Source organism: Cricetulus griseus, chromosome 4 (genome assembly GCF_003668045.3).
Source record: "Cricetulus griseus strain 17A/GY chromosome 4, alternate assembly CriGri-PICRH-1.0, whole genome shotgun sequence".
Taxonomy (NCBI): domain Eukaryota; kingdom Metazoa; phylum Chordata; class Mammalia; order Rodentia; family Cricetidae; genus Cricetulus; species Cricetulus griseus.
This window is the reverse complement of record NC_048597.1, coordinates 181028555-181049549: the sequence shown is the minus strand read 5'-3', so window position 1 is coordinate 181049549 and position 20995 is coordinate 181028555. Positions and strand designations below refer to the sequence as shown.

General features: G+C 45.4%; 1 protein-coding gene across 1 annotated transcript in view; it reads right to left on the bottom strand.

The window, feature by feature from the left end:
• Window positions 1–20995, bottom strand: part of Anxa2 (annexin A2) — a 40709-nt gene that overhangs the window by 1309 nt on the left and 18405 nt on the right. The window contains exons 4-12 of the mRNA XM_027411254.2: window positions 14281–14375; window positions 10522–10635; window positions 7394–7484; window positions 6704–6783; window positions 5477–5536; window positions 4037–4130; window positions 2941–3036; window positions 2436–2494; window positions 458–580 (exon numbers count right to left, since the gene is read on the bottom strand). Coding sequence (XP_027267055.1) covers window positions 458–580; window positions 2436–2494; window positions 2941–3036; window positions 4037–4130; window positions 5477–5536; window positions 6704–6783; window positions 7394–7484; window positions 10522–10635; window positions 14281–14375 — 812 coding nt within the window. The remainder of the gene's footprint in view (window positions 1–457; window positions 581–2435; window positions 2495–2940; window positions 3037–4036; window positions 4131–5476; window positions 5537–6703; window positions 6784–7393; window positions 7485–10521; window positions 10636–14280; window positions 14376–20995) is intronic.

Sequence of the window (20995 nt, the reverse complement as noted above, 5' to 3'; positions counted from 1 at the left end):
GGGAATTCTCCATCCTTCCAAAATGCACAGCCACAAGGCTGACTGAAGAGGTGGGAGCACTGGGAGCACAGACTGTCAGGTCTTCCTGAGGGTCTTCAAGAAGCAGCAGTACCACAGAAGACAAAAAGTCTTCGGACTCCATTGTCACCAAGTCTTGTAGGATTGGTAACGTGAACACCAATGGCCACTGTACAGAGGCTCATGTGGGAAATGTATAATCCTGCTCTGAACCTACAGAGTCCACGACAAATCATAAAGATTGTCTTCAATATAAATCCCTGGTGCATGGTGCCCAGCATCTATTCTCTACAAAATGAGAAAACAGAATGTCACCACTGTGTCACTGTTCTCTCCAGGCACCTCCACCTGCCCAGACATACCACACACACACACACACACACACACACACACACACACACCATGTCTGGTGGAGCCAGCTCAGTGCCATAGGCCTTACCTGGATGTAGTAGTAGAGGGACTTGCCATATTTCCTCTTGAATTCAGATCTGATCTTCAACATGTCCACTTCACTGCGGGAGACCATGATTCTGATCAGGACCTTGTCACGAGTTCCCTTGCCCTGAAAGTCAAATTGATCATCCAAGTTAAGTTCCCTGACAATGTTATTATAAAAAGCACATACCACATTCTTCTGGTTCTTATGTGGTTGTTCTTTTTTTTTTTCAAATTGATTTCTATTTTTAAAATTTGAGTGTGTGTGTGTGTGGGGGGGGGTTCTCTAGAGACCAGGAAAGTGTCAGATACCCTGGAGCTGGAGTTCTAGATGGTTGTGAGCTGTCCAACGTGGTGCTGGGGGTCAAACCCAGCTCTTCTACAAGAGCAGCAGGTGCTCTCTTTTTTTGTTTGTTTTTTTGGTTTTTTTTTGTTGTTTTGTTTTTCGAGACAGGGTTTCCCTGTGGCTTTAGAGTCTGTCCTGGCACTCACTCTGGAGACCAGGCTGGCCTCGAACTCATGGAGATCCGCCTGCCTCTGTCTCCCGAGTGCTGGGATTAAAGGCGTGCACCACCAACACCCGGCACAGCAGGTGCTCTTAATGTCTGTGCTATCTCTCCAGCCTCATCTATGTGGTCTTTGGTGCTGTTGCCTTTCAAGACTAAAAACACAGTAGTGAAACTATTCCCTTGACAAAGATCAGCATCTTGGATTTCCAAGCACATTGGAATTTTTAAAGATTTATTTTAAATTTTCTAAGTATGTGTATGCAGGGGAGCACGTATGTGTACACACAGGGGCCAGAAGAGGGCGTCAGAGCTCCTGTAGTTGGAGTTTCAGGAGCCTAGGAATGACTCAGAATAGATGCTAGGAACTAAATTCAGATCCTCTACAGGAGCAATATGTGCTCTTAGCTGCTGAGCTGTCTCTCCAGCCAGCACAGAAGTCAGCTCTGTGCTTAGGAGGGCCAGCCTGCAAGTTTGCACATGCAACAAAGGGCTACTGACACTGAAGGATGCAGACAGGAAGGGCCAGCATGCTGTTTCCAGGGCTCTATAGGAATGCATGGAATAGCCTGCACTGAGGAAATTGTTATCTGTGACATACAAAACAAAACAAAAACAATAACAATAACCAAAAAAAAAAAAAAGAAAGAAAGAAAGAAAAGAAAAGAAAAAAGGAGGAGGGCGGCATGGACAAGGGAGATACTCTAGAGAGGGAAAGCAAAGGCCTGGAAAGCAGAGCACTGTGGGATTTTTTGAGGAATGGGCTGGTCTGGGCAGTCCATGCGGGAAGAACACACAGCTATAGACCCGCTATGTGACTACATGCTAGCTGAGGCACCTGGGGCTCCAGCTTCCTTTCTCATCAAGAAGGTAAAAATGGAAGCCCCTCAGGGTTTCCTGCCAGGGCTTGAGGGAGGGAACTGAAAAGCTGTTGCATAGTACCTTCGGATGGTCTCTCGAATCCTGTTTGATTTTATCCTGGGGATAACAGGAGGCCATCACTGAAACCCCCGGCAGGACTTAGACACCATTGTCACCTAACCCTTTCCCACCGGTGACACTTCCTTCTGGAGCTGCATCACACATACTTAAACAGTTGGGCGAAGGTGGATGGGTGATTCTCACCTACCGTATACAATCTCAGCTAGCTAGCATGCGTCTGTCAGATACTGGGGACCCTTCCTATAAACCAGCAGGTCTCAACCAGTGGGCCGACATCCCTTTGGGGTTCAGGTATCAGATATGCTGCATGTCAGGTGTTTACATTATGATTCATAACAGTAGCATATTACAGTTATGAAGTAGCAACGAAAATAACTATGGTTGGGGGTCACCACAGCATGAGGAAGTGTATTAAAGGGTCGCATTAGGAAGGTTGAGAACCACTGCTCTAGACACTAATCAAGAAGATTCCATTTGAGCCCAAACAGAAGAGGAACCTACTGGAGATGGGGCCTCTGGGTCAGCCACCCTTACCTTCATGGAGTCATACAGCCGGTCAGCAAAGTACAGAGGCTTGTTCTGAATGCACTGGACTGTGGAGAGAAGAGACAGTGTCGGGTGAGTGAGGCTGCTTGCCTCTCTCGCAATGAGGGAGATGATGCCCTGGCTCCACGACACTGACCAGAATGGGCCTGTCACATGGATGCAGAATGCAGAAGGCTAAGGAATACTGTCCTGCGCACACTAAGTTCTGTCCACTGTGGTATTTGCAATCACGAGATGTGGAGGACAGTGACAACCCAGTGTATAGATGAGCTTCCCCACGATAGTCCTCTCTTCTCCCCCTTGACTTTGTCCTCCCTGGCAACTCTTTGCTCTGTCTGGTTTCACATCTTCACATCTATAGTCAATCCTAAAACTCTCCAAGGCATGCTGGAAAGCCACCATACCGCCCAAGTCTCCTGGAAGTAAGAAGATGGCCCTTCATTCTTCCTGTTTCTGTCCTCTCTTCCAGGAAGGAGAGTCAACACTTGCTTACCCAGGTTCAGGAAGGCATTTTCCAAGTCTCCTTTGACCTCCTTCTTGATGCTCTCCAGCATGTCATAAGGGCTGTAGTTCTTGTACCTTTCAAACACTAAAAAAAAAAAAAAAAAGCAACAAGTAACATCAGAAGTGTTAGGCAAAGCTGTGCTGACCTACTTATGACCTACTTAATTATACACCATGATAAACAACAACAAACAAACAAACAGAAAATACAACACACACACACACACACACACACACACACACACAACAACAACAATAACAATACTCCCTGAAGGTGATCATAGATGCCAGTAGTTAGAGGTCACTCTGGTAGACCAGAGCTGAATTGCACCTTCCCTGCTAGAGGACCCAGGTCTAGCTCCCACCCCTAATGGCTCTGCGTAGGCCACAGAAGGTGACCATCTCCATTCTCTCTGACAGGAAGCCATCTATCTGGATATCATGAGAAACAGCATAGCTGGTTATGTCCTCTACTACATAGCAAGATCAAGTGTCCCTCCAATAAAAATAAAATCAGCAAGAGATAGGGAGAAGGTTCAGTTGACAACATGCTTGTCTTGCAAGCATGAGGACTTATGTTCAACCCTCAAAACCCATGTTAAAAAAAAAAAAAAAAAAAAGAGCCAAGCATAGTGGTGTATGCTTGCCATCCCAGTGCTGGGAAGGCTGTGGCAGGAAGACAGGTAATCTCTGGCCAGGCTGCCTAGCCTCAATATTGAACTCCAGGTGAATTCAAAACCAAAACAAAACAGGGAGAATAGCTCCTAAGGTGTGATAGCTAAGGTTTACCTCTGGCTCCCACATGCACTCCACACACGCGCACCCATATGAACACACACACACACACAAACACACACACACACACACACACACACACACACACACACACGCTAACATCAAATACAGAACAGATATGGAGACACAGGATCCAGAATAAGGAAGAAGGCCAAATGATTTGATAAAAGAAAAAGGGAGAGCCAAGTGGAGAATGAGCCTTGTTCCCGGACATCTAAGCCTCAGTGTAGCCTGCACCTATGCCATCCAAGAGCCTCCAGGCACTGAGGTCTCCCTGGCACAGCACCCACCTTTCTGGAGGTGGCACACACTGCGCTCAGTCATGATGCTGATCCACTTGGGAACGTCGGTTCCTTTCCTTTTCACCCCGGCATCATAGAGCTCCTGTGAGAGATGCAGGCAAAAAGTTAACCACACAACCCCAAGCAAGTGTTAATCAAAAGTCCGTTCCAGGGGCTGAGAGATGACTCAGAGGTTAAGAGCACTGGCTGCTCTTCAGAGGTCCTGAGTTTGATTCCCAGCAGCCACATGGCCGTCACAACCATCTGTAATGAGATCTGGTGCCCTCTTCTGTCATGTATGCATACATGCAGGCAGAACACTGTGTACATTAAAAAAATAAAATAAAAAGCCCATTCCAAGTGACAAGTGAGCACACAAGCCCATACTGCAGGTGTGAGCCCCAATGTACCACTTGGTGTACTCCAACTTTTGGCTTCATGGGGCCACACTGGAGCTATCTTCCTAGATCACAAAGCCACTTCCAGCACTTATTAGAAACGTTTCTCGAATACTGGAAACACTCTGCAGTCTACAGAGTACTTTAAGACTGAAGTACATGGTTTTGTCTGCAGCTTTATGATATGCTTTGAGATAACCCAACTGGTAGCCCTCTAAGTAAGGCACACCTAGTTCACAGCTATCTAAACCAGCTTTATGAGGAAGGGGCAAGCCTCTGTCAACTTTACCTGTCCCCACCGAGTGGAGCAGGGAGCTTCCCTGTCCTGCTTGTGCCTCCTCCACCTGCTCCATTCCCTACTAGCTTACTGTCAGGACCTAGCATTTCCGTGCTTGCAAAGCCTGAATGAGCCAATGGGAGCTGGCTACAGACCTGGCAATTGACATCAGCCTTACAAGTATGGTTCCCAGAAGTAGACACAAACCTCACATTCCCAGATGGGTTTCAAAAGGGCCATCACTCCCTTGTAAGGGACATTACTTAGTTCTACCCCTCCCACCGTTATGGGTTGGATTCATGGACTCACTTCTAATAATCAGAGTATGACAAGAGTACCAGTGTGTGACACTTGGGACTCAGCCATAAAAACATAGGGGCTTCTGGCTCCCTCTTAAACCACTCACTCAGGGAAAGCCAGCCACCATATTGTTAGGACATTCAAGCAGCCCCGTGGAGGCCTGTGCTTCTGGAGAAATGCTGCCATCTCTTGCCAACAGTAAGTCACCCATGAACCACATAGGGACGGTCCCTTAGACCCAGTCACACTCTCAGGACCTGTAGCCCCAACCAACATCTTGTCTACAACCTCATGTGAGAGCTTGAGCCCAAACATCTGGCCAATCCAGTCCCCAGGCCTGACCCAGAGAACCTGAGAGATAACAAATATTAGTTTGGGGTTATTCATTGTATATAAATAAATGGTTATGTGGGATACAACCCCCTTCAAATGCACAGGCCATGTAAAAATTCAGCCAAGAAGCTTGGCACATACCCGGGCATCCTGGTCAATCAGTTCATAGTCAATGACCGAACCATCCTCTGCTCTTCGGCCCTAGAGGAAAAGAACCAGGAAGACGGTCAGACCTAGCTCTTTGTGCTTTAAAGGCTGGAGGTGTTTCCTCTCCAACTCAGGTGAGCTGCATAGCTTTGTTCCCGAACAAACACCATATACAGTTTTTCTCATGTTAATCTAGACAAGGTCAAGGAAGAGCAAGATCATCAGAGAAGGAAGTGGGTACACCATGCCTCACCATTGTCAGCCATCCCCCTAGGTGCCCAATCTTGAGTAGGCATCTCAGAATTCTCTGAGCTACACCCCTGAGAAGCTGAAGCCACTTTAATTTCTCCCCCAAACTGTGTGTGCTGGTAAAATGCAAGACCACCGAGAGCGCCATGAGGATGTGCTGTGCAGACAAGGGAAAAGTCTTGCAGAGAGCAGTCGGCCGGCTTGCAGGTGAGTGACACACCACCCAGAGGGGACACAGAACAGAAGGACAGAATCACAGCGATGAAGATGAACACTGACATGCCCAGGTGGTAGGGCTTTCTGGAAGGGTGCAGCAACAATGAGTTTTGGTCAAGGAAGCAAATGATGCAAGTGGATTCTAAAAAGACCCAGGGACTGTGGTGCCCACACAGGGGCAAATGAAGACAAGAGAGCCACAGAGTTGTCACTGTCATGGAGGTGTCAGTGGGCTAGGCTGCAACACACTCCTGGGTCATTTGCCTGAGAGAAGAATCCCCTTCCTTTGACAGGCAGGTGTTCAGGAGCATGCTGGTCAGAACTGGAGATCCACAGGAGACACGCCTCGCACCCATGTGAGTGCGCTAACATTAGCAAAGAGCCCACAAAGGCCCACGCACAGGCAAACATTTGCACACACAAAAAAAGGTGAGTAAGGTCACTTTAGTGGGTTTGGTGTGGCCACATGTAGAGGCAAAGTGACATTCCTTGAGTCACTCAGTGAAGGTTAACACAGAAATCCAGGCCAGAGCTTGGGAGCTGCCCACCCCTCCCCTGGTCCCGGAGTCCAGTTGTCCACACGGTTCTGCAGGATAAGAAATCCTATTAACAAAATGACAGCTCTGCAGAGGACGAATGCAACAGAATTTCTGAGCAGGCACGAGGATTTAGTTAATTCCCTCCCCAGTATAGAAGAAGCTGTGCCTGCTGTGGAAGGAAGAAAAAGGGGGAGCGGGGAGAGACTGAGAGACCAACCTTTGCAAGGGCGACCATCAGCTTTCGGAAGTCACCAGATGTGTCAGAAATGATATCCTTCTCCAGATCGGTCTTGTACACTGAGAAAACAACACATCGGGCCTAATGCTTCCCACTGGTACACCCAACTACCAACCCCAACCAGCTCTCACCCACCAAGTTTCAGAAAGCAGGCATTGATGTGCTAGTGTGGAAACAAACTATTCCTGGGTCCCCATCTGAGGAGGAAGTCTCTAGAAGGATGTTCACTCCCATGAGATCAGAGTTAGGATCACTGTCAGTGCCAACAAACAAGTCTAAATCAAACCCAGGGGTCCTTGGGCTCTCTTTAATCAGCCAACTCTTTTCTAGTTAAAATACTGTTTCTCAAGCTGGAGAGATGGCTCAGCAGATAAAAGTGCTTGGGGCCACATTTGAAGAGCAGGAGGATAGAAGCAGCTGCTTTAGGGGTTGTCCTCTGACCTCTGTATGTGTGTATAACGTGGTACATATGTGCTTGTAATCCCAGTGATGGGGAGGCAGACAGAGGGCATCCCTGGGACTCACTGGCCAGCCAGCCTAGCCTAATTGGTGAGCTCCAGAGGTTTAGTCACACACACACACACACACACACACACACACACACACACACACACTGAGGTGGGGGGAGCAGCTGGGCTAAGAGAATGGACCCCAGAACAGGCTACTCACTTTCCTTGTACACTCTGTTAATCTCCTGCAGCTCCTGGTTGGTTCTGGAGCAGATGATCTCGATGAGGGAGTCTTCATCAGTCCCCAGGCCCTAGGAAGCAAGAAGCCCAGACATCAGCAGCCTTCCTCCCGCTCAGCCTAGTGCAAACACATGGCTTTGTTAGCACCATCCCCCTGCTACATCCCTCTTGCATAGTCCGTGCTCTACTCCTGCAGCACTAAATAAGGCTGGTTTTTATGTCACATCACCAGATCCCAAGGCAGTGTAAGTGGCACATCTATGTCCAACTATCTTTTTAAAAAAATGAATGAGAAGAGACAGCCTTAGATATCCCATAGTGCTAGGGGAGGCCGTGGGCTCCTGCTTGCCGTTTGTCTTTGCTAGTCTCCATCACAGTCACCTGCTGCTTTAATAAACAGGAAATAGTTGTCTTCACCGGACAAGAAATGGTATGTGGTCACCATCAGGCAGCTGCCATAGACTAGAACATCTACTTAGCAGAGAAAGGCTCTGTCAGAGTAAAAATTCGTCTCTCTTCTTTGAAATGCAAAAATGGCTCAATGGTAAAAAATGCATCGTGTGACTTCCATGTTTGCTTGATTTTAGTGAAGGAAAAGGGAATAACAAAAGCGCCAAATAAACCAAGACACCAGTGCTTTATTAGGAAATGAGAGTGAGATACTTGGGTTTAATTTATACACTGTTGAGCTCGCTGGAGAGCTTGAAAGGACTCCATGAAACATGTATTTCAAAGCTGGCTTCCTGATCAAAGTTAAGGCTTAATAACCAGGGTCTTCTAGTACTTGTCTTCATGAATATAGAGGTACCACTTTGAACTAAGTAGAATTACAGCTGTTTAAAATGTAAATCAATTACAAGGTGTTAATACAATAAGAAAGGTACTTATCCACATGAAAAGTGTGTCAGCTATTAATTAAACTTATTAGAGTGTATGTGCCCCTTTAAAACGTGCCTTGTATAATCTAAGCTAAGCCCCGGGTTAATAGTTAATTTTGAATTTTAGTCGTAATCTAATCTTTGACTCTTCTCCCAGAGTTTTTAATCATGATTTTTCACAGGTTCCAGCAAAACCCCAAATTCTTCCCTTGTCAGCGAAAAATCTGCATGGCAACTCCAAATGGGTATTCTGAGATGACCACCAAGCATCTGAATATTTCCAGGGAGAGGCAGTTTTTTTCCAAAGATGACAGGAATGTGAACTGACACTAAGGTGTGTGCCAGGAGAAATGCTGTGTCCTGACACTGAAGGAAAGGGAGATGCCCATACAGTATCTCTCCTCTCATCACCAGTATCGGAGAATTCGAATAGGGTTTTATCTCTACTTTCAAAGGTGACCTTGGCCCAAGCTTTCTACAGCTCACCCATAATCTTACCACAGGGGTATTTTCTCCTGTGATATATGGCAAGACACCACCACTGGTGTTGTCCGAAGTGAACAGATTTTTGTTGTTTGTTTGTTTGTTTGTTTTTTAGAAAGCACTGTTTTAATTAATGTCACTTTAAGATTTGTGTATTTCAGCAGAGTTACTCAACCGGGATAGCTAATGGAAAAGCTGGCATCAGGTCAAAGATGGCACAGTTAAAGCACCTATCGTTGGGTTCAGTTACTTAGATTAGTGGAGTGACTGACAGCTCACACAGGTCTGCTTCAAGTCAATAAGACCTAATAACAGATACCAGGGAAGTGATATGAATCACAGCTAAGTGGATTCTTGACAAAAATAAGATGAACTGATATGAGTGTTGATGGCTAAAGAAACCTAGGCAAGATTGGCTCACACATGGCTACAAAGGTCCAAAGATTTGGCCCTCTCAGGAATGTTACTTTCATCAAGCTCTTGTTGACGTGAAACTACACCCTTCCTTCCTTCCTTCCTTCCTTCCTTCCTTCCTTCCTTCCTTCCTTCCTTCCTTCCTTCCTTCCTTCCTTCTTTCCTACCTTCCTATAGGGTCTCATGTATCCCACCAGGCCTTAAATTCCCTACATAGCCAAGGATGACCTTGGACTTCTGATCCCCCTGCCTCCACATGGGATTATTAGCATGCATCCCATGCCTAGTTTCGACATTCTAGGTTCTATTCTTACTGATATCTCCCCCTGCAATACAGCCTACCTAGGATAGTCAAGCCAAGCCTGCACAAATAAACTGAGCGCCACTGGAGCTATGCTGATGAACTGAAGAAAGAGACATTTAACAAGTCCTACAGTGGCTCTGTGCTATCAAGTCCAGGGTTCTGGTGAGGCCCTGTATGTGAAGGGGCCTCATTCCCAGTGTGTTCTGGGCAAAGGATGACAACTCAACTGTGTGTGATGGATGGCTTCCCCTCACTACAGATGCCTTACCTAGCTGGGCCAGCAGAGGGCAGCATCAGATTATCCAAACGTGTCACAAGCACACAAAAAGGGGCCCTGAGTGTTGCTGTATTGGACATTTATATAGCTCTTTCATTGAAGTAATATTGTGTAGTTTAGGTGGGCACAAAAATCCAAGGGTGCTTCTAAACTAGAATTTACTAATTTAGCCTCCAATCCCATGTTCAAAACAGCTTTGCAAAATCAAAACTTAGATAACATTACACCTTGCCAAAGCTTTCTACTGAGTGCAGGTGCCATTTCCAACCTGAAAATCGAGCCCTACCTACCCTACTGCTGATTTGGGGCCCAAATCTGAATTTTGGACCAGGACTGGATGGGGGAAAGTCAGAGGAAGTGGCACCAGGAGGGCCTGGGCAGAATCTGCAAGCTTTGCTAAACAAAAGCTGTTTTTCTTTCTCCTTAACACCCCATATATCCTCTTAAAGAGGAAGTGTAATCAAGGAAGCAGTTTCCCAAAAGACATTCCAATCGCCCAGGTGCCGAGTCTGAGCAGCTGCTAACTGGCTTCTCAGCATCAGGAAATTTTATTGCAGTCTTTAAAAAAAAAAAAAAAAAAGGAGAGAAATTGAAATATTTTTGGTTCAAATCCTGACAACTTATAGCATTGGGGGGAAAATGACTTCAAATAAGAATTCAACACAACTGACAATCACCTAATTACACTAAAAAAGCTGTAATCCACATCCATTAATGGGAAAGTTGGCAGATGACATCCCACATGTGTTTACCTTCATGGAGGCCTTCAGTTCAGAAGCGTCGTATTGGGCAGGTGTCTTCAATAGGCCCAAAATCACCGACTCCAGGTGGCCAGATAAGGCTGACTTCAGCGCTGACGGAAGCTCCTGCAAAAGGGAGATGTTTGAGAGCCACACTTACCACCAATACACACTTTAAAACCGGTGAGACAGACATAAGACATCTCTGTCTAAAAAAGCAGGCTGTGGAGGCTTCGAGCACTCTGTGGTCTGGGGAGAACTTCCTCCCCTACATTCCCTTCATCAGACCAAGAGGTCAGAAACAGCATTGTAACAAAACCCATTAATATCCAGGCTGATCACTAGCCGGAAACCGGTGTAGCATAACAGTTCCCCAGAGAGCTACAAGCAGGACTTCACAGTACCATGGGGACACCCTGTGGGAGACAGAGCACTTTCCAAGGTCAATGTCTAGCTGAAAAGAAGTGTGGTAGAAAGAATAGTAGAGCCCACCAAGGCTACTGAGATCCGAGGGAAGGTGTTTATGAAGTTTCTCTAGGGTGGGGCCTTAGAGCCTGCAGAAGGAACCAGATGTTCTAGCAGGGCGGGGAGTGGGGCCGAGCCTTCCCTGTGTAAAACACTGTACCTCACTCACATTGAGCCATCTACTCCTCCAAATTGGGGTGGTGTTAATGAATAGGATGTGAACTCCAGCCCCCTAGAGTCCCCTTTGACTCCCAGCTGAATATTATTTCTTAGGGATGCTACTATCATTGTGAACATACAATTTTAGTAAAGTCAGAGGTCTGAGGCAACGCTTATATATGTAGACAGATATCCTTAATTCCGGGTGGCTCTTAAAGATATTTTCTTGGGATTGGACATCTTGCCAGGTATAGGTACTGAATAGCTGAATTGAACTGAACGGAACTGCAATTGTTTGTCTCTGTCTCTGTCTCTGTCTCTGTCTCTGTCTCTGCCTCTGTCTCTGTCTCCCTCCCTGTGTGTGTGTGTGTGTGTGTGTGTGTGTGTGTATGTGTGTGTGTGTTTGTGTGTTCATGTATGATGGCACACATGTATGTAAAGGTCACAAAACAAGCTTAGCCGTCATTCCTCAGGTGCCCTCCACTCTCTGTTTGAAATAGGGTTTGTCATTGGCCTGAAACTTGTCCATGTAGGCTGGCTGGTGTACAGTTCCTGGGGATCCACCTGTCCTGCCTCTAGAGGTGGTATGTAGCCTGCTTTAGAGACAGTCTTTCCAAACCCACATGTGTCAAGTACGCCACCTGATGGAGGTCTGAGAAAGCATTGGGACCAGCTCATTCACCATCTTTCTCTGGCTTCTGCTGTCCTAAACATGCATGGGTGGTAGGAGGGTCTTTCTAAAACAACACATAGCAATTATAATGGCAGCCTTCCAAATTGGAACCCTGAGGTTAAGTGATCCCAACTTAGTCTGTCCTTGATACTTCCTGCCACTTTATCTCAGCACAAACGAAAATCCCAGAGGGGATTAATAAGAGAACAGTTGTCCTCTGTATAGAAAAACCTCATGTCTAGTACTGGTTTAGATGTGCAAAGCACAAAATCCAAACTTCCTTCCTCCTCATGGACCTCTTTTGCTAGCTGTGCCAAGATCTGCACCTGACTACCCTGGCAGGGTCAGTCTGCATCCCACTAGAGTCAGGTTCTCAACCTTCCTAATGCTGTGACCCTTTAATACAGTTCCTCATGTTGTAGTTACTGCAACCATAAAAGTATTCTCCTTGCTTCTTCATAACTTTAATTTTGCTACTGTTATGAGTCATAAGTAAATATCTGTGTTTTCTGATGGGATCATGACCCACAGGTTGAGAACTGCTCCCCTAGACTAGACCTTGACAAACAATGCATCTGGGGGAAAAAAATGCTAGCACATCCTTCAGAAATGGCCTCAAACAGTTGTGGCATCTTTCTGTGACAGATAATCATTCTGGGCCACCAAGAGTCATCAGGACAGTAGGTTTTTCCTAGCACGTGGCAATGCCTGTGTTTTTGCTGACCCTTCTCATGACTCTGGTAATATCTTTACTCCAGCAGGCTATGAAGGAAGGATCTGTGTTCTCCAGCTACCGAATGCGAAATCAAGCTCTGTTTATGAGCACAGTTCCAAGACCACACTGAACGAGCAGTTATTTCCTACTGTCTAGTTCCTGTTCCAACAGGAACTTGGCTCTCCCAGCTCTCAGATCCTCTGGGAAAGCTAGAGACATAAACCAGTCCCCTCTGTGCTTCACTGCAGATTAATACAAGTCTAATGGAAGAAGAATTTTAATGCATGTGGGGTGAAGGGAGTCAGCTGTTTTCCTATTTATGTCCTTTCCAACTGCTCCAGAGCATGGAGGAGGGAGCTACAGCCAGGCTTGACCTGTAACTCCCAGGACCTGGTGGTCAGGTCAACTCCTGGAACACACAGTCTCTCTGGCTCCCTTTCAGGTCGCCTCTACTGTGGCCTCAAGTAAGACAGGAGCTGCACGAAGCCAGTCTTAATGACACCGTCCAAGAATAAATGGAAAGCTTTTAATAGTAAAAAAGTTAAAAAAAAATTAAGTGGCACATCCTTAAAAATAAAATTTCCCGATGCTGCAGCAAAATAAGACGAACAAGTGAGAGCTGCTTATAAACCACTGGTGGACCGGCAAAGGAGAAAACACACAAAGACTCCTTAAATAGCAGGATTGGGGCACACTAATGATAGGGGGAAGGACCACAGCAAGTCCAACAGCCAGAATGGTTTGAAGAAGCCAAGCATGTTATTTATTTATTTATTTATTTATTTATTTATTTATTTATTATTGTGTGTGTGCATACGTTAATGTGCGCATGTGTGTTTGCATGTGAAGGTAAGAGGTTGATGTTTGTTTCTTTCCTTAATTGAGCTCCATCTGGTTTTTGAGACAGGATCCATCACTGAACTCAGAGCTCTCTGAATCAGCTAGACTGATTGTCCAGAGAGCCCCAAAAATCCTCCTGTCTAGTCTCCATTGCACTGGGGTTACAATGACAAGACAGTGTATGTAGCTTTTTTTTTTAAACGTGGATGCTGGGTATTCAACTCAGATCCTCATGCTTGAGTGGCAAGCACTTTACCAACTGAGTTGTCTCCCCAGCCCTTCAGTGTAAGTGAGAAGATTCTGTTAGGATCAATGCCCAGCAGAGGAAACCATCCTAAAATTAAGTTCACAGCATCTGGTGAAGAAGCATGAGAAGCCAATAGAGGAAATGAGTTGCTAACGTATAAAGTATTAAGCACAATACCCGATGCAAAGTAAGCACTGGACAAGTGGTACCATTGCCAATATTCCTTTGGTCTATTCCAGAATGTCTCCCTCATGTGCTCCAAGGTGTTGCCTTTATGTTCCAGCTCCCATAGGTGTACCTGTGTGAGTAGCAACCCTCACAAGGATGTAAGAGGGGCACCTTGGACATCCAAAAGTTCAAGAAGGCTCTTTTTGGTTAAAGAAGAGCCACAGTTCACAGAAAGAATGTTGGGGGTGGGGGGATGGCTCAGCAGGTAATGGTGCTAGATGTAAAAAGGCCAGATGTGGTAGCACACAGCTGTAACCCAAACATTTCTGTGACAAGATGGAAAATGAAGACAGGAGAATCACTGGGAAGCTCCAGAGCCTACCACCTTGGAGTATGCAGGGTGACACAAACAAGGGACACACACACACACAACTAAGAACAGAACAGGCAATATCTGAGGACATAATTCAGCAAGGCCCGCCCTCCACCCCAACAGTCCTGTACCTTTTTGGTCCTTCTCTGATAGGCGAAGGCAATGTCCTGTCTCTGTGCATTGCTGCGGTTAGTCAGAATGTTGACAATGGTGACCTCATCCACTCCTGTGGAGAATCAGTTGTGAAAAGTTACACCACCACACTCCCCTACTTTAAGGCACTTTTATACAGTGAACTCCATGTGTTTTTTTCCGCACCCAATACTAGGATGTCAAGAGCAGCTCTTCTCTCTTCCCTACCCAACACAGATCCTCTCATTGCCCTCTTTCCCAGAAAGCCTTAGACCTCAGGCCTCAACCCTTTAAATATTTGTACTTAAAAAGCTATTTTGTTCATGAATTGGTTCCTGAAATCAACCGTGGGAGGTTTGTGTGTGGGACTCTGGCAGCCAGATGGATTGAACAACAAAGATTTAGGAGGATTTTAAATGAAGGTCCCCAAATTGCCACTTAACTGCTGAGAATTAATAGACAGAACCTTCAAAATGAATTAATAGAGACAATTATTTATATTTATTGCAAGATTATGGCTGTATAAATGGCTAGGTATAATTTCTATAATTATACCAGCTGTCATGACAAACGAGTCAGGCTTAATATGGCAGTTATAGTTTAATAGCTTAATTGATTAATAGAACTACACTTATTGAAGACGAGATTGTCTCACAAGGAAAATACACATCCTGTGCCTTCAATCTTCAATAGGTGACTTTAATAATCAATTTTACAACTGTATTAAAAAAGAGTAAGTGTTTTAATCTAAATTAAATCTAAATTGGGAGTTTTGAAGTGCCACCCAAATGTTTCAGTACCTATTTTAATTGGAACATGTGTATTTACAAAGATAAGCAATGCCTAGTGGTATCTGAAAGTTTCCAATTTTATATCAGAAATATTCCTCACATGTCATTTAAGTCAGGAAAGCTCAGTTTTGAGGATTCAGGCAGAGAGAAGGCTCTCTCCTGTGTGACTACGAACTTTGTTTAATAAAATGAAAGTCTTTGCTGTAACTGGGTAGGTAATTCTGGAGTCTCCGAGCTCACAAGGTCACTCCCAGACTGCACACAGCTTGTCTTTCAGGAAGTCAGAGGCATCCCAGAGCACTCAGGAATCCAGAACTATGATGTCTGGGGGCAAAACCAAGAGCAGATGGACAGGGGACTCATCTTAGTGCTTCATGGGTTTTAAAAAGTTACAATTTCCTGGGTATAAAAATAAAGGTGTGGGCTGGAGAGATGCTCAACGGGTAGGAGCATTGACTGCTTTTCCCAAGGACCTAGGTTGAACTCCCAACACCAATATGGCAGTTCACAACTGCATATAACTCTAGTTTCAGGGGACCCAAAACTTCCCATGGCAAAACACTAATGCACATTGAAAAATAACAATAAAATAAAAAATAAAGATGACTTAAAATTTTTATATACTCATTTCAAAGTGAGGCCACACCTATAAACATACTAACATATTAACAAATGTCTCTGACCAACTTAGATTTTTAGAGTAGTCTGTAAACACAGTGTCTGTAAACCCTACTGCTAGACCCTGGGTCAGCTCTGAGGATGCTGGTGTCACCCCTTATTTCCAATAAGGGGCTGATTAAATATCCTTTTGTCCACTTATGGGAACACTATGTGGTCATTTAAAATTACAGCATAGATGTAGTGTCTGATCTGGGGAAAATACTCAACATACAATCAAAAGCATGGATTGTAAACCAGTGGGCCCAGTATAATCTGATTTTTATTTAGTTCTTCATTTTGTTTTCTTTCTGCGACAGGGTTTCACTATTTAGACCCAGCTAGCCTCAAACTCACCATTCCTCAAAAAACAAAAAGCAAAACCAAAAAAATAAATAAAAAGTAATATGTGTCTGTTTATTTGACAGGATCTAGAAGGATGTTTATCGAAGTTCAGCAGTGATCATCTAAGGAGTGAGATAATTAATATACTTGCAAAATTCATCATAATGGCTGTATGGGGGGATGGTAAAATACACCATGAATGTTTCACAGTCCTTGAACTAGATCAACCAATGACATCACTTCAGAAGACACTGAGCATGATGTGGCATGGATCTATAATCTCAGCACTTCAGAGGTTGATGCAGGAGGATTGCTGGTTTGGAGTCAGCCTAAGTCATATATCAAGGCTTTCAAACTACTAGGAAATGGGGGAAAAGAGATGCATGCCTATTTTTCTTCTATAGATGGGCAGTCCAAAGCTCAGACTGGGGCCCAGGGCTGCATCAGTGACCTTCGGAAATGTTGGCTCCTGTGAGTTGCACTCTCCATTTGCTCAAGCTAAGAACACTGGAGAAAGACCTGCAGCTCCACATTGAAGCTCTGACAGAACCTAACATTAACCTACATTTGCATGTTATTAGGAATGGCAGTAGATTTAGGCAAAGAGTCTTTAAGGTTAGAAGCCAGAATGTGACCCTTGGCTGATCAGTACTGAAATCCCAGAACACAGTACTAAAATCTCTGTCCCAAGCAAGTAATATGGCTCAGGGGATAATGGCAATTGCTGCCAAACTTGATGATCAGAATTCGAGCCTTGGAGCAACCCACATGGATCAAGAGGACTGACTCCCAAAAGTTGTCTTCTGGCCTCCACATGTGCACCTCAGCACTCTTTCATAGTAAATCAATCAACCAATCAATGCAAACAACAAAACTCCTCAGTCCCCACCAGGGACTTCCTAGGAAGTCCTAATGGGGACTTCCTAGGAACCCAGAAAGCAGCATGTTCACACCACTCCCAGATAACACCTTCTGTGAGGCTCACTGACAAAGATGGGTGAACAAGGCCTGGGAATGGAAATCTACCACTGTGCTGCACTTTTACACCATCGCCTGCTTCCAGGAGGCAGAGGGCTGACTGCAATCTTTGGGAAGGAAATACTTACTTTTCTCTAAACAACCCAGGCAAGAAATAACACCCAGAGGGAGATAGCTACACAAACTGTGATCCCAGCTCTCGGGCAACAAAAGAGCGTTTCTCGTTTCTTTCCACAGCCCTGTATCCAGTTAGCCAAACTTGAGTCAGTTTAGTCTTTAGGAAGTTACTAAACCTGGATCCTCTGCAAGGACAGCAAGCATTAGTAACTGCTGAGCCCCACTCGGGTGATCTTTCTAAAATTATAAAACATACTCCAACCTTAGAAGTTAAAGTTGCCTAAGACTGGGAAAGAAAGAACACATGGATACAGGTTAGAGGTTAAGCATGTATTCCTTGGATGAAAATGGTTAGCTAATCTAATCATCTACATATATCCAGTATTCCAACTAAAGACATGGAGCAGGTCAGTCATTGTCCCTGTCAACCTAAGGAAGGGCTTTGCTAAATGACAGCTCTAAGAAGGCATGATGGACAGCTGGGCTCCAGCAGTGACCTTAGGGGGGGTTGGGTCTTTTCACCCATCCACCTTATTTTATAAGCATTAAAAAATTCCAAGTAGATGGGCAGTGATGGCACATGCCTTTAATCCCAGCACTTGGGAGGCAGAGGCAGGCGGATCTCTATGAGTTCAAGGCCAGCCTGGTCTACAGAGTGAGACTCAGGACAGCCAAGGCTACACAGAGAAACCCTGACTCTGAAAAACCAAAAAAAAAAAAAAAAAAAAAAAAAGAGAAAGAAAGAAAAGAAAAAAGTTTCAAATGTTGGCTGAATTCAAACCCACAAAGCCTGACATTCTCGCTCCCCTCCCCTCCCCTCCTCTCTGTGGGTAGAAATCCCAAGTCTGCTCCAGCGCACTCCTGCATTCCATGGAAAATGTGTGTCTCCACTGTCCGTGGCAAGGAACCAAGAACCATTTGGAACAGGATGCTGACTCACAGCAGCAGACATGCTGACTGCACAAAGAGTGGATTTCGTTTGTTTGATGAGGGCTCAAGAGGCCTCGGGACAGGAGCTGTCTTGGGACAGGAAAGAAAAGGAAACCTGCCTTGTCCAGGCCACCAGGGGTGGGGGGCAGGTGGGGGACCACAGCTCAGATAGCTTGGTATTTTTGGCTTAGAAGAAATCATCTAAGTCTTAAGTATGCCGCAGAGAGGACGGGGCCAGGGACCCAGGGACCCAGGGTTACTATTACAGTTAATAGTACCCACTAGTCAGGATCTAGATCACCTAGGCGACAAGCTTCCGGGAATGTCTGTGAAGGATCATCTGGATAGGGTTAACTGAGGTAGGAAGACCCACTGTAAATGTGGGCAGCACCGCCCCGTGTATAAATGGAGAAAGTGAGCTGAGCACCGACATTTGTCTCTCTCTCTGCTTCATGGCTGTGGGTACAATGCAGCCAGCAGCCGCCTTCACCACCAAGATGGACCATACCCTCCAACTGTGAGCCAAATAAACTCTCCTTCCCTTAAAATGCTCTTGTCAGTTATTTTGACCCAGGAATGAGAAAAATAACTGACACAGGAGGCCTCTGCATGAGCAGCAGCAACAGAGGCGACATTCTGCAAAGTGTCTGGGACTCAGGCCTGTATGATCTGGAGACACACTGCTTCTCTCCCTGGCCTGGTGTTCGCAGACATAAAACAGGGGCCATCATAAAATGTATTTTGCTAGAACATAAAAAAGACTTGAGTGAATGATAGGAGGCAAGTCCTTCCCTCAGCTTCTCTGACACAGACCTACCCCCGGCCTGGATTCAATTATTGGCCTATGAAAACACAGGGCAGAGAGAAGACAGGACCATGTTTGCTCATGGCTCCCAGGGGATTAACAGTACACTTTCAAGGTAAACTATGGAAGCTCCTCAAGCCCTGGGAGAGAACATATATCTACAGGGTAGGGGCTGAAGAGCATCAGGCCTCTGAGGTGTGGTATAACTATGAGGCATGGACACTTCAAGGACAACCTAGCTAAGTACCCAAGAAGGCATTTTAACCCAGAGACTAAACTTCTGTTCCCACTCTCTTCTAATGCCACCCTGGTTAAATTTCTTAGAAAGGACCTAAGGGCTAGTCTACTTTGTTATAGGCAAGGGATGCACTAATGATCTAGAACCAGGGCTAGGGCTGTAGCTTGCCTAGCATACGTGAAGTCCAGAGTTTGGAATCAAGCACCACATAACCCTGTGTTGTGGCGCATACCTGTAATCCTAGCACTTGGGAAGTGGAAACTGGAGGTTTAGAAGTTTAAAGCCATCCTTGACTACAGAGTAAGTTCTAGGCTAGCCTGGGATACAAGAGACCCTGACTTAATCAATGAAGTCCTTCTAATGCTCAGAGAATAACCTAGTATGTTTCTAAAATTCCATGTAGTACCAGCAGGAAAACACAAAGAAGCAAATTCAATCATAAATGAAGTACCTAGGGTCCTTTTCATGCCCTGACACTCCAGTCACCTCATGGAACAGGAAAGGACAAACCTGGACACTGCAATAGAAACCAGCAGGCCCACTCTTCACTCAAACCATCATGCAGATGCCAGATGCCAGATAAGAATCTGGTTTCTTCTGCTGTTTCTGGGTGAAACTGGTATTTGGATTTCCTTAGTGCACAGAAGGGCATTCTTACAAAGAAGAAAGGGCTGAGGAGAGGCAACCAATGCCAGCAATGAAAGGGCACTGGGGACTCCTTCCCCTGAGTTTTCCAGCCACCTGGTACCTACACAGCTATGCAGACAATGCCCTTAGAGAGGAAAGCTGTGCTCAGGAGTGAAAGCAACTGAGACTCAACAGGGGCCTTGTCTGCCTCTGAGAACAGCTGTAAGATGAGGTTCAGTTTGCAGTGACCCTCAAGCCCAAGAGGGAGGCCTCTACAAAGGAAAGAGTGGACAGGTTTCCTTCTAGCAGAATGAGAGGGCCCTGCGGCCAATGAGTTTCTCATGGGTGTGCCCCAGAGCAGCAGGGTTTTCTTCAATCTTTGCCTCCCTGATCTTAGAAGTAAGAGCTACTCCCCAGCCAGTATACCTCCTGGCACTCTCAGAGAGTATACTCTCTTAATTGGTCCGCTCAGCTACTTGCATCCCATTCCAGGTATGCAAGTGAAACCAAATTTACTGGTCCTGGCTCACTTTCCAGGGCACAGGAGGGTGGCCTTGCGGCCTTGCTGGAAATCTTAGATGGCTCTATTTTAAAATATAAGAGAAAAGAAGTGCAGAAACTCACTTCTATAGTTGGGCTCACTCATGAGGAGGGGGGGCCTCACCCTTCCGGAGAACACAAATACTGCTCAAATCAAAACTGGCAATAATAGAGCAACTCTGGGCCCTCCCCTCTGCAGACGCCAAAGCTGCTCAGATTCATTGGCACCAATGCTAACTCCAGGGCTGTGCTGTTGCTAATTACCATCTATTTCATGGAGTTGAGATTCATCCTTTTCTAATTTAGCTGACTTTCCTTTCTAGTTATTTGGACCCATATGGTAAACCATCCCCAGCTGTGTTGAACATTCCATAGTATATATTTAACCCAAGGCCATTCTAGACCAAGAGACTACTACAGATCAAGTTTCAGAAACCTCTTGTTAATTAAGCAATGTTACTACTTTTGCAAGGCTTAACTCAGCTTCTAACTAGACATAAATTACATGAAGTATTGCACGGTCTACCTCAGGCCAAACAGTAAACACAAGACAACCTTGCACTGGGTTTAGGTAATGCAAGGAAAACGTATTCAATATTCCTCTGACTAGAAACAAAGCTGACTCATGAGAGTAAGCTAAATTCAGCTGGTGAAAATGGATTAAAGCTCATGGGGACCATTCTGTC